Consider the following 14,144-nt stretch of genomic DNA (forward strand, 5'->3'; position numbering starts at 1 on the left):
TGCTTACCCCCTTCGCTGCGCGAGGTTCTGATGTCGTCTCTCACAGCATCACAACAAGGCTCCTATTGGAGCCTATGGAAGCGCAATGCTTCTGTGCAAAGCAAATTCGAGGTCGCATTTGCATTGCGTCTAACTTGTTATACCAAAACACATTAGCGTGCACTGGTTGTAAGTGGAGCGCAAATATCGCTTCATCGAAAGTGATATCTTGCACTCCACTTATCACCTGGCCCTCAATGTTATTTGGAGTATTTTAGGTATGTCATAAATGCCTGTTAACTAATGTTTAATTAACAGCAGTTACGTTGTATTTACTCTCTCTAAACCTCTCTTTTAAATGATCAAAGGTAATAATACATTTTTTTCTGTACATATATTGTTATAAACCATCAAGAGGATAGGACCTCTTATTAAAATGTATGAAATACAAATCTCTGTGAAGATTTGGCTACTTGATACGGGGAAATAATTTGTTAAATTTGTCAGAATAAAAATATACTGCTTATTTGAAATTCAAGTGCTAATACACTGTCCTTTTATTATGCATCTGTTAATTATGCAATTTTGCTGTATTTAGTGGTCCTTTAATTTAATAACTGCCAGAGAGGTCTGTAGGTTAGGGGTCTTTAAAACATGTTCTAAATATACATTCATACATTTTTGTTTTGCATGTGGTCTAATGTATAGTGATGAATCACTTACAATTAAGTTCCTTAACCAATGTTTAAAGGGCATTATAGGGTACAAATAAAATGCTATATTTTGATATAATATTATATTTTTACACTAGAATTACCCTTTATATGACACTACTTTATATTTACTCTCAACACTGCCAGGGTCATAAGTGTTTCAGTTCTGTAGTCTAATGATAGAAAGAAAATGCTTGTAGGTGTGCATGTCTGCGAATTAACAAATGTGTGCAATCAACTCTCCCCACCCCAAAAAAACGATTTTTTTTCTCTGCTACCCTGCCTGACTCTCAGCCACCAAGATCAACTATACCTCTAAAATTCCAGGGTAGGGTAGAGTCTTAGATTGTGTAAACCAGTATCAATTTGGAGATGATGAAGTGTTCTTGGTTGAAGATCTACAAAAAGCCTGCAAAATGTTGTTAACATATTCATAGTAGTAGAGAAGTATGTCAGAAATACCCTTAATGCAAACTGGGTATTGTTTCACTTCTTGAGTGGCTATACAATCATAGTTGCCAACTGTCCCGTTTTTGCCGGGACAGTCTTGGAATTTAAATGTCCCGGACTGTGCCAGGGATTCTCCTCTGAGTCCTTTAGAATCACAATTTCGTGGTCAGGCACGTGACCCCGCGTTGCCACGCATACACGGAGCACCAAGACCTCTCACACGCGGCAGATGACGGATCCTGGTCAGTGACGTGGCATGAACCTCTTTGTAATATTACATATCTGTATATAATGCACTGGGGAGGAGGGTCTGTGTATGTGTGAGGCAGTGGGAAGCTCTATTCAGTATTATAAATCTATATATAAGGTACTAGGGAGGGGGCTGTGAGTGTGAGAGGAATCAGGAAGAGGGAATTTTTCTAAAATATAACTACAACATGTGCTGGGGAGGGGTTGTGTGTGTGAGAAGGACAGAGAAACCTCTCTATAGTATTATATTTCTCTATATAAGGTACTGGAGAGGAGGCTGTGTGTGTGTGATACAGAGAACCTCTCTATAATATATCTGTATATAAGGTACAGTGGAGGGGCTGTGTGTGTGTGTAAACCAGAGGGAACCTCTCTATAATATATCTGTATATAAGGTACAGGGGAGGGGCTGTGTGTGTGTAAACCAGAGGGAACCTCTCTATAATATATCTGTATATAAGGTACAGGGGAGGGGCTGTGTGTGTGTGTAAACCAGAGGGAAGCTCTCGATAATATATCTGTATATAAGGTACAGGGGAGGGGCTGTGTGTGTGTGTAAACCAGAGGGAACCTCTCGATAATATATCTGTATATAAGGTACAGGGGAGGGGCTGTGGGTGTGTGTAAACCAGAGGGAACCTCTCGATAATATATCTGTATATAAGGTACAGGGGAGGGGCTGTGTGTGTGTGTAAACCAGAGGGAACCTCTCGATAATATATCTGTATATAAGGTACAGGGGAGGGGCTGTGGGTGTGTGTAAACCAGAGGGAACCTCTCGATAATATATCTGTATATAAGGTACAGGGGAGGGGCTGTGGGTGTGTGTAAACCAGAGGGAACCTCTCGATAATATTATGTGTGAGGCATAGGGAACGTGTATACAGTATTATAAATCTATATATAAGGTACTGGGGAGGGGGTTGTGTGTGTGAGAGAGGAAGAGGAAATCTCTCTATAATAAATATCTGTATATAATGTACTGGGGAGGGTTTGTGTGTGTATGAGAGAGGCAGAGGAACCTAACTATAGTATTATATTTCTCTATATATGGTACTGGGGATAGAGTTGTATGTGTAAGGCAGAGAAGACCTGTTTATAGTATTATAATTGCATATGATGCACAGGGGAGAGAACTGTGTATGTGAGAGGCCGATTAAACGCTTTGTTGTATTATATATCAGTATATAAGGTACTGGTGAGGGCCTCTGTGTGAGGCAGAGGGAACCTCTCAATAATATATATTTATATATGTTACTGGTGAGAGGGCTTTGTGTGTAAGGCAGAGGGAACCCCTCTCTATAATATTAAATATATATTGATTTATAAGTTACTGTGAAGGGGCTCTGTGAGTGAGGTAGAGAAAACCTCTCTATAATATGATATATCTGTATATAAGGTACAGGTGAGGGGCTATCTGTGTAAGGCAGAGGGAACCTCTCTATAATATTAAATAATAAATAGGTGGAGCTAAATTATGCTAATTATGTGGGTTTGGCAACGTGGGCGGAGCTTTAGGGCAGGGTTCTGTTGTAAAAATTTCATGCAGGTAATTGATAGCTGCAAAGTGTCCCTGGACATTTTTTCAAATGTTAGTAACTATGTACAATATTAAAACACACACACACACATATATATATATATATATATATATATATATATATATATACATACATACATCTATACATATACACAGTTATATGTACCAACCTATATTAATAAATGACTAAACAAGAAATGTATCCACTCTAATATCATTACAATCTACTGTATACAAGTTTTCTTACCTGTAAAGACAATGGAATTCTGGTCAATATCAAACATATTGTCCTTGTTAGTAGATGACAGTGTTACTGATGTGATATTTATTGGATTTGTTAAGTTGCTTATTATTAAATGATAATGGACAACAACACTCCCAGCACTTAGTGCGTAAACTTCCACTTTTACATTGTTAGGAGATAATTCTTGCGGCAAACTTTCTTTGATCTTTACAGAATAAAATAAAAGGTTTAACAAATCAGTACTATTATGCTTATAAGAATTACTATCTTCTTTTTACAAGACAGATTAAATTACTAAAATACATAATTTAGCTGTCCTTAAAGGGATATGAAACCCAAATTAAAAAAAAATCATGATTCAGATACAGCATGCAATTTTAAAGGGACAGTCTACACCAGAATTTTTATTGTTTTAAAAGATAGATAATCCCTTTATTACCCATTCCCCAGTGTTGCATAACCAACACAGTTATAATAATATACTTTTAACCTCTGTGATTATCTTGTATCTAAACCTCTGCAAACTGCCCCTTTATTTCAGTTCTTTTGACAGTCTTGCAGTCTAGCCAATCAGTGCCTGCTCCCAGATAACTTCACGTGCACGAGCACAGTGTTATCTGTATGAAATACGTGAACTAACACCCTCTAGTGGTGAAAAACTGTTAAAATGCATTCTGAAAAGGTCTAAGAAATTAGCATATGAACCTCCTAGGTTAAGCTTTCAACTAAGAATACCAAGAGAACAAAGAAAAATTGGTGATAAAAGTAAATTGAAAAAGTGTTTAACATTACATGCTCTATCTGAATCATGAAAGTTTATTTTGGCCTAGACTGTCCCTTTAAGCAACTTTCTAATTTACTCCTATTATCACTTTTTCTTTGTTCTCTTGGTATCTTTATTTAAAAAAACGGGAATGTAATCTTAGGCGGCCGGACCATTTTTGGTTCAGCACACTGGGTAGTGCTTGCTGATTGGCGGCTACATACATACATGATTAAGGACATGGGTCTGAAATGTTGTATATTTGTGTCTTTGGCTTAATAAATTTATTTATATATATTGGTGGAACTTCTGTAACTTTTCTATTTGCAATATTTGTGGTTTTGGTGTAGACTCATACAGCTTGCACACCTTGATTCTGTTTACTACCTAAGGGACTACTATTTGTTGGACCCTATTCAGCCAAGAGAACTCTCCTGTCCCTCCCACTTTCTGAAGCTCTGTTTTATTTTATATTAGAGAAAATACAAAGTGCGATGTAAGTTGCAAAAGATAACCAGAAATATACAAAGTATGATCCTAATTTGTTAAAGTAACACATAAACGTTCAAGATATAATCAGAATTTATAAAACCAATGCTGGGTCTAAAGCTATATCTTAATGTATTAAAATATAAGATAGAAAGTGCAAAGTTAAATGTAATACTGAATTGACCCAATCTGAAGTGTAAAGTAATATAAAATACAATTCACAAAGTGTAAGTGTAACAAAAGTCTCATATTATGCAGTTCTATATTGCACTGGGCTTGTCTCTCCACATACAGAAATTAGAGAGATATCGCAGTGCTGGTGAGTTCCGCCCTTTTCCTTTGGGCATTCAGTGAGTTCAGCCCCTGTGAAGTCTGCATTACAATATCTCTCCTATTTGGAAAATAATTTATCATCAGGCCCCAATTGAGAATTAAGATTTTATATTTCTAGTAGTAGAGGCAATATAATGGTTCTTAACCTTTTAAAGCCGTTATGCCGTTCCATTCCGTCATAATTAGACTGGGCTTTAAAGCCGTTATGACGGAATGGAACGTCATAACTAACGGCTGTCCTGAAGCCTTCTGTGCTTCAGGGATTTAATCGCGGTCTGGAGGGCGTTCCTAGGATTGTAGGGACGCCCCCCAGATGCGATCCAATAATTGAAATCTCGCGATCGTATGCACGATCGCGTAGTTTCAATTTGTCTACATCGGAACAGTTGTTCCGATGTAGGCACTTTAACCCTGTCACGAAAGGGTTAAATGTGGCAAGGTTGTCTCAGTGACATGGAGCTGACAATAACAACTGACAAAAGTTGCATAACAATGGATATGCGGCTATTAATCAAATCAAAGCTTTGTACTGCAAGTTTTATTAGCCCAGCTGTTTAATTTGCCAGTGATAGAAAAAAAACTTCAAGAAATACTCATTTTCATAAAACACTTGTTTTGTAAAATTGGGCGCAATGTGCTTTTTCTTACCTCTTTGCTAAAGTTGTTCACAAAGTTTTTATATTGATTTGAACTGGTGTTGCGTAAATCCTCTGTCAGCTCAAGGTTTATGATTCTAAGTTTACCAACTAGTATCTGAGCTTCTGTAAAAGAAAACACAGTTTCACTATAACTTTGGGTGCTTAAAATCGGTACAGTTTATATAATTTATTTTAATTTAGTAGCCGATGTGACTTAATCATGTTTCATTTTGGGTATTCTTTTTTTAAATTGGTGGAAATGCACAACCAGAATATAATGTTATGAAGCATATTTAAAATATATATTTTAAACTGAAATTAAACTTAGTTAAGATGTCATCTTTATTACCCACATTATTTAAAAGGACATGAAACTCAGACTTTTTTTTTCATGATTTTGAAAGAGCATACAATTTTAAATAACTTGCCATCAAATTTGCTTCAGTCTTTTGGTATCCTTTGTTGAAGGAGCAGCAATGCATTGCTGTTCCTGAATCTACCTAACTATGCTTTTCTACAAAGGATACCAAGAGAACAAAAGCAAAAGTTACTTAAATCTGCATGCTCTATCTGAATCATGAAAGTTTCATTTTAACTTTACTTTTTAGCAGCCCATATAAATATTTTAGGAGTAACTCATAATTTATTGTAGCATATCAGTATATCTACAATCCTCCTATATGTGAGTATCTTGTGCTAATCCCAATTAGTTTCTTCTAAAGTTCCAAATTTAAAGGGACATAATAAATAACAAATTGCTGTAAATGTTGTCCAGCATTTTAATATTGAACAAATCCTTACAAAGGGGTAGATTACAATCTTCCAGATAACTCAGTTTAAACCAATTTGGGTGTTTTTTAAAATCCAAAATGGATTTGTCCTTAAAAAAATTGTTATAGGGATTGAAACTGGGGATCTTAAAGGGACAATAAACGCCTTGTAATTACAATATATTTCTGTTGAGCTGCTACAGAATAACAAATCAGCCAAGACAGTCTTAACAAATGAACATCCTTTTTCTGCAATTATATTTCAATAGCAAAACCCCACCCACTATTTGCCTTATTTGGAGGAGCCAATCTGGGCTTTAGTCAGCAGGCTATCAGGTTAGGTATAAAGTTTGTATAAACTGCACTTATCTAAATTACACAGAAAAAAAATAATTAAAATATATTGCAAAGTAGTTTCATTATGCACAACTAAACATTTCATATAACAATATTAAGGTATTTACTGTCCCTTTAAGGTTACAGTGCAGTTGTTTGTGCAGTATGTAAGGGAAATACTCATTTACATGTGTGAGATTAACCTATTGTAATCGGAATTCATCCTGATCACTGCTAAACAATATGAATGCCATTTGTATCAGGTATGATGGGTATACTGCACGTTTGCTCAATGATGATATTGACACTTAATATCTGAACTATTTTTCAATATTTCCAGTTATTGATTAAGAAAGCCCTATTTTCTGGTTTGGCAAAATATACATCTGTACTGAAGAAGAAAGCTAATGGTTTCAAACGGGATTGTGCCTTCTTGACTGGGCTTTTCAAAAGCAATTGCGTCTCATCACCTGGCTTTCACAAGGAACCACATCTTTATAACTGGGACTTCAATAATGTAGTCTGAAAAACTAGAAACTGCACTGCCAAGAATAGGTTACGTCTTTGCGGTTATAAGGGAGCGACCCCGCTTACAAGCCCAGTCATGAAGGCATGGTTCCGTTTGAGAGCCTGGTATTAAAGGTGCAATAATTTTTTAAAGCCTAGAAGACACCAATACTGAAAGTGACATTCGCAACAATGCAACGGTCCTGCTTTGCATTTTTTCACTTTTTCCTGAAGATACCTTTAGCTGTAAGGGATATCACATATTACATACATATAGATATGTAAAGGTACATATACATACAGTATATAAATTTGTATCTTATGCACTGCAGACGGACTTCACAATCAAAATGAATGGAGCTTTAGTGAATCTAGGCCATAAATGCAAATACACATCTAAAATATTGTCTGTGGCCATTTCAAAGTGTCTTGCATGTGTGCAACATAATATAACATGTAAAATTTGCACTTCCAGAATCCTGTGCTGGACCTTGTAGTGCTGAAGGATCTTTTTAGAGAATCTCCCCTCAGCAGAAAGCTTTAAAGAATTGGTTCCTTGTCCAGTTGGGGTCCTTTTCCAGAACCTGTTTTGCTTAATTTAGTCATGATCTGGGTAAGAATTCCATGCCTCCTACATTTCATGAAGGGACAGGGGGGTGAGGGAACTTGTGGGCGGTGGCCTCTGTGTTATGTTGATAGGGCCATGATAAGAGGGTGGGGCACAGCAGACATGTCATGGATGGGGTTGGTGCACCATGGGTAGAGATGGCCACTAGGAGATTAGCCCTGATGAGGTTATGTACTTATCGTAATAGGGTTCATTCTTATTTCCATCTTCTTTAGCTTTAAGGTGACTAATGAAAAAGTGTACAAGACAATATGAATCAAAACATTCTTTGTGTTGGTAAATTCTGCATCTTTACTTGGAAATAAGTTTTGCTACTAATTAGTTTGAGTGAATTGAAATAAGAGGATTTCTCATCTTTACCAGTTTTTACTTGTTCTTTCCATGAGTGAACAATTCCTCTGCAGTCCTCAAAGCCAACTCCCACCATGTACAACTCGCCGGCTGCTAGGCCTCTTATGTGCAGATGAGTCTGGCTGATGGTTATGCTGCTTTCGTTGTATCTTTTCACTAAAAACACTTGTACATTGTATGTATGGTTCTCAGGGCAGTCTGTATTCCAGTGTATATAAAAACTACTGCCGGTGACATTGCTGATACCATGATTCAAGAATGAAGAGCAATCTGTAAGCATAAAATACAATGGCTGTTTTATAAAGCTGTTCTACACAACTAGACTATGGGATAGATTCATAGACGTTTGCTAGACTGCCAATGGCTCTTATTGTTAAGGCGAGATCATATTCAAAATAAATTAAGGCTCTTTCCCCTATCTTTTCCCGCCTATAGCCAGAGGACATTCCTTCCATTAACATATATAGCTGTGTAAAGTGCCCCAATACATGATCTCACAAAGTAAACGAGAGCCTTTAACTATAATTACAAAATGCGGTATGTTAAAAGAGGTAATTATTAAATTATTGCAAGCCTGTTTGGATCGCAGGTGATAAAAAGGGAGTGACCGTGGGTGTTCCAGGGTGTTCTCAAGGTGTTGTTTGGATTATATATCTCCTATCAGCATTCAGAATTTAAAGACACAATTGCCTTGTCTCCCTGTTGTATCACACTATTTGAACGCTGACGAGGTTGGCTTGTTTTTTTCTTTTATTTCTCTTGAACTTTTTCAAAGTTTGTACGTATAATCATTGGACTGTTCTATAGATCAGAATTAATTTTTTCCACCTGGGACCGCTTTTTGCACTGGAAAATTTGTTGCAACCCCAATTATTATAATATAGTCCAAAGCAAGCCCCTTTTCAGACATCAGTGAGGGGATTATTAGCAAAAAAAATAGTAAATTCAACTTTTGTAGCCATTGCTAATCACTAACGGTTAGATTATTTGTCTAATTTAATGTATTTTCCCTGTAGGCTTCTCCCTGAGCAATGCACAAGCTACAAATTAGCTATGTGCCTACCTCTCATTAAGCAAAATACAGGATAAAATAACTCAAAAATACACACTCACTCATACATACACACACTCACTCATACAAGCATCCCAACTCATAAAAAATACACACACTGACTCCCAACACCCACACTCTCACAGTGCGTTATCAAATCTAGTGGGGACCCCAAAAACTTTTTAAGGCAAAGGGTTTATTGAATCTAGGCGAATGGCCACAGGGGCAATAGATTCTGCATGCTAGAGCTAGTTTTTCTTGACACAGGGAAAAAACATAAATTATGCTTACCTGATAATTCCTTTTCTTCTGATGGAAAGAGTCCACAGCTGCATTCATTACTTTTGGGAATTAAGAACCTGGCCACCAGGAGGAGGCAAAGACACCCCAGCCAAAGGCTTAAATACTCATCCCACTCCCCTCATCCCCTGCAGAGGAACAAGGAACAGTAGAAGAAATATCAGGGAGAAAAGGTGCCAGATGAATATAAGGATGCCCCACATAAAATTACGGGTGGGGTGGGCAGCTGTGGACTCTTTCCATCAGAAGAAAAGGAAATTACAATCAGGTAAGCATAAATTATGTTTTTCTTCTTAAATGGAAAGAGTCCATAGCTAAATTCATTACTTTTGGGAAACAATACCCAAGCTATAGAGGACACTGAATGCCAAGATGGGAGGGTACAATAGGCAGCCCATACTGAGAGAACCAGGACTGAACCTCTACCCAATAAAAAATCCTGCTTCGTCCGAAGCCGAGAAAACATTTAAAGGAAAAGCCCCAGTGACACTGACTGGCTCTGGACTGGCTGCTAAACTAGAGACAGCAAAACAGACTCGACTGAGCCAACAGTCCACCAAGAGACACCATCGCCCAACAGACGGTCCCCCACCAGTCACCCCTCACAAATGAAGGGTGAACCAGTCGAAATCCCCAAGGGGAACAAGGCAAAGGAGGACCAAGGAAACCAAAAACTCCCTTAATACAAAAAACAACACCTCCAAGTGTCATGGTTCAGCCTGGAATTGAACCTGGGACCTGTCTCTATTTCTGCTTGCCAGCTGAAACAAATCATTTAATCAGCAGCCTGCTTTATCTGGGAGGTTTGTTTGCAATTCTGTGCCTTGACATTTAAGAGTGATACTCTGAAAGACTCTCTGCTCCTGTATCCTGTGTGAAATACAGATTTGTTGGATTTCCTGGTTCCTGATTTCTGCTTCAATTACTGACTACTCTTCTGGATAATCCCTTGGCACTGTGTTTCATTTTGGGACTGATTTCCTGGCAATTGATCTTGCCTAAAACTCTCTTTCCTAAGGACTGACTCAGGTACTTTTGCTTGCTTGTTTCTTGATACTACAAAGTTCCAATTGCAGTCTATGCAAATATCCTGTTTGTTTCTACAAAGTTCCAAATTGCAGTCTATGCAAATATCCTGTTTGTTTCTACAAAGTTCCAAATTGCAGTCTATGCAAATATCCTGTTTGTTTCTACAAAGTTCCAAATTGCAGTCTATGCAATTATCCTGTTTGTTATTACAAGGCCCTGCATTCCTGCGTGTTATTACACAGTTCCAGTCTACAGCATATGCAAATATCCTGTTTGTTATTACAAGGTCTGCATTCCTGCGTGTTATTACACAGTTCCAGTCTATAGCATATGCAAGTATTCTGTTTGTTATTACAAAGCTCTGCATTCCTGAGTGTTATTACACAGTTCCAGTCTACAGCATATGCAAATATCCTGTTTGTTATTACAAAGCACTGCATTCCTGCCTGTTATTACACAGTTCCACTTCTACAGCATATGCAAGTATCCTGTTTGTTATTACAAAGCTCTGCATTCCTGCCTGTGATTACAAAGAACTGTATTCCTGCCTAATACTACAACCTATAGACTTTGTCTTATCTAATTGCCTATCTCTACAACGCTTTATCCTATAAATAAAACCATCTCCTTTATTTCCTAAAACGTTGTACCTGTTTAATTATGCCTAAAAGGAAAGACTCACGCAGAGAGAACACAACATTAACCCCAAAACCTGACACCTCTGCACAACAGCTCCTTACTCCTGAACCTGCTCCCTTGCAGAGTATGACAGAATGTCAAGGCCCTAAATTGGAGCTTGCAGAGGTGATTCACTCTTTGACTGAAGTGTCAGAGAGAATTTTGTCTGTGGACTCTCATCTACTACAACTTAACCAACTTCTAAAATCTCTTCCAGATGCATTGAAGTCACTTATCCAAGATTTCACTGCGGGATTCCAGACTTTACAGGATAGCCTGAAAGACTTTTTTAATAAAAAAATTTTTGGGTTTGGCACTCCTACTCCTGTGCCCACTACCCCAAAGGCTGTATCCTTATCAATCAAAAGGAGGATTTCAACCCCTCTTACCACTGATGAAATGGCCAGAAGGAGAAATAATGGCTTATGTTTCTATTGTGGAGCTACTGGGCATGTAATTTTCTTTTGTCCAGTGAGACCCCGTAAGAAGTCTGTTCCGCAGTCTTCACCTCTAAATCCTGAGTAATCAAATAGACAGGCTACAGAGAGGAAGTCAAACTGTTATCCCACTTCGGATTCCTCTGGAGATGAGCTATGCATGGGTTCTATTTTACATTACCAATTTGATCAGCCTAGGACTGCACTTTTCAAAGACTCTGATTCCTGTGAAGTACTAACATGTCATCCACAGAATCCTAGTACTATGAATCCAGAGATTTTCCTACCAGATCCAGCTACATTCTTATCTTTGTGCTTTCCAGAGGAAATGTCTAACTATTCTACCATTGAAGATGATACTGATTCTGACACTGGAGGGACAGTGCTTCAAACTGCTGTGCGGTCAAAAGGTCCTTTACCACCTCTACCTCAGACCCACCTCTCCAGAACCTATAAGCCTAGAACTGCACAGAAACCAAAGATCAGTCTTGTTGGGGCCCTCTATACTAATTCCAGTCCCCAGAATCCTCTCCTGAAGAGCCCTTCAAAAAGGAAAATACCCCCTGATTGTACATATGCCTCTGATGGCACTCTGGTACGTATTAAAGATCTGGTGCTATACGAGAATGCTGGGTCCGCCCAGAGGTCGTCCTTGAGGAGGGGGTACTGTCATGGTTCAGCCTGGAATTGAAACTGGGACCTGTCTCTATTTCTGCTGTTGTTCTTTCCCAGCCCGTTGTTTTACCACTATGCCACCAGATGGCTTGATCACAGGAAAAGAATATTGTGTTTTTTTGTTTGCTGCAACTTTGGCTCTCTGGCTCCACCTGCTTGCCAGCTGAAACAAATCATTTAATCAGCAGCCTGCTTTATCTGGGAGGTTTGTTTGCAATTCTGTGCCTTGACATTTAAGAGTGATACTCTGAAAGACTCTCTGCTCCTGTATCCTGTGTGAAATACAGATTTGTTGGATTTCCTGGTTCCTGATTTCTGCTTCAATTACTGACTACTCTTCTGGATAATCCCTTGGCACTGTGTTTCATTTTTTCGGACTGATTTCCTGGCAATTGATCTTTCCTAAAACTCTCTTTCCTAAGGACTGACTCAGGTACTTTTGCTTGCTTGTTTCCTGATACTACAAAGTTCCAATTGCAGTCTATGCAAATATCCTGTTTGTTTCTACAAAGTTCCAAATGGCACTCTATGCAAATATCCTGTTTGTTTCTACAAAGTTCCAAATTGCAGTCTATGCAAATATCCTGTTTGTTTCTACAAAGTTCCAAATTGCAGTCTATGCAACTATCCTGTTTGTTATTACAAGGCCCTGCATTCCTGAGTGTTATTACACAGTTCCAGTCTACAGCATATGCAAATATCCTGTTTGTTATTACAAAGCCCTGCATTCCTGAGTGTTATTACACATTTCCAGTCTACAGCATATGCAAGTATTCTGTTTGTTATTACAAAGCCCTGCATTCCTGAGTGTTATTGCACAGTTCCAGTCTACAGCATATGCAAATATCCTGTTTGTTATTACAAAGCCCTGCATTCCTGCCTGTTATTACACAGTTCCACTTCTACAGCATATGCAAGTATCCTGTTTGTTATTACAAAGCGCCGCATTCCTGCCTGTTATTACAAAGAACTGTATTCCTGCCTAATACTACAACCTGTAGACTTTGTCTTATCTAATTGCATATCTCTACATCGCTTTATCCTATAAATAAAACCATCTCCTTTATTTTCTAAAACGTTGTACCAGTTTAATTATGCCTAAAAGGAAAGATTCACGCAGACAGAACACAACATTAACCCCAAAACCTGACACCTCTGCACAACAGCTCCTTACTCCTGAACCTGCTCCCTTGCAGAGTATGACACCAAGAGTGGGCCCAGCACACAGAGACCCAAATGAACCCAAACAGGGAAAGAGGACACGCCTATACCAGGCAAAACCCGGGATAATACCGGGCATGGAAAACGAAAAGACGTCTCCCCAACAACCTGCAAGCATGGAACACAACTAAAGAGGCAAAGTCCCAGTGCCTGCCAATAGAATACCCAAGTATTCAACCGTGAAAGAGCGTGTAATAGACCCAGGCGAAACCCCAAGTTCGAGAACACAGAGTCCATAACAGGACAACACAGAGGAAGCTTGCAAGGAAGAAGAAGCAGTCATCAAGAAACTGACCGCACAAAACAGCCCCCGACAGAGGGCACATTTCAGGCAACCTAAGCTGCCAGACCTACTCATAGGTCCCTAAAAAGGGGAACACAAAGCCTTCATCGAGGACCCCGAGAAGGAGAGAATACCCTCAGAACCTGAAGGAAGAGGAAACCGTCTCTTGTCAAAGGAGCAAGGAAAAACCATCTCCTAGCAGACTGAGCTATCAGAATAGACTCAGCAAGCTCACACATTTCAAAGGATACTGTGACCCATAGACCGCTCTGACATCCTGACCTGCAGACCCAGCTGGGCCACCAATACAAGGGAGAGCCATCCCCCCAGAGTATAAGTACAACCCAACTCTGAAAACAGACAAGGCCATAGACCTAAGGATCTATTAAAACAAGGCCCCACAGTCTGACATGGGACCAGCAAGATTCCAGGTGGAACTCAGTCCACCTTCCACTTCCCGACCAGGAGAAGCCCCTAGTA

General features: G+C 38.8%; 1 protein-coding gene across 1 annotated transcript in view; it reads right to left on the reverse strand.

Moving 5' to 3' along the window:
- The window catches only part of UMODL1 (uromodulin like 1), a 221,081-nt gene that overhangs the window by 165,886 nt on the left and 41,051 nt on the right, over positions 1 to 14,144 (reverse strand). The window contains exons 7-9 of the mRNA XM_053705160.1: positions 8,000 to 8,260; positions 5,409 to 5,521; positions 3,179 to 3,380 (exon numbers count right to left, since the gene is read on the reverse strand). Of these exons, the coding sequence (XP_053561135.1) occupies positions 3,179 to 3,380; positions 5,409 to 5,521; positions 8,000 to 8,260 (576 nt within the window). The remainder of the gene's footprint in view (positions 1 to 3,178; positions 3,381 to 5,408; positions 5,522 to 7,999; positions 8,261 to 14,144) is intronic.

The sequence above is a fragment of the Bombina bombina genome, chromosome 3, assembly GCF_027579735.1.
Source record: "Bombina bombina isolate aBomBom1 chromosome 3, aBomBom1.pri, whole genome shotgun sequence".
NCBI lineage: Eukaryota > Metazoa > Chordata > Amphibia > Anura > Bombinatoridae > Bombina > Bombina bombina.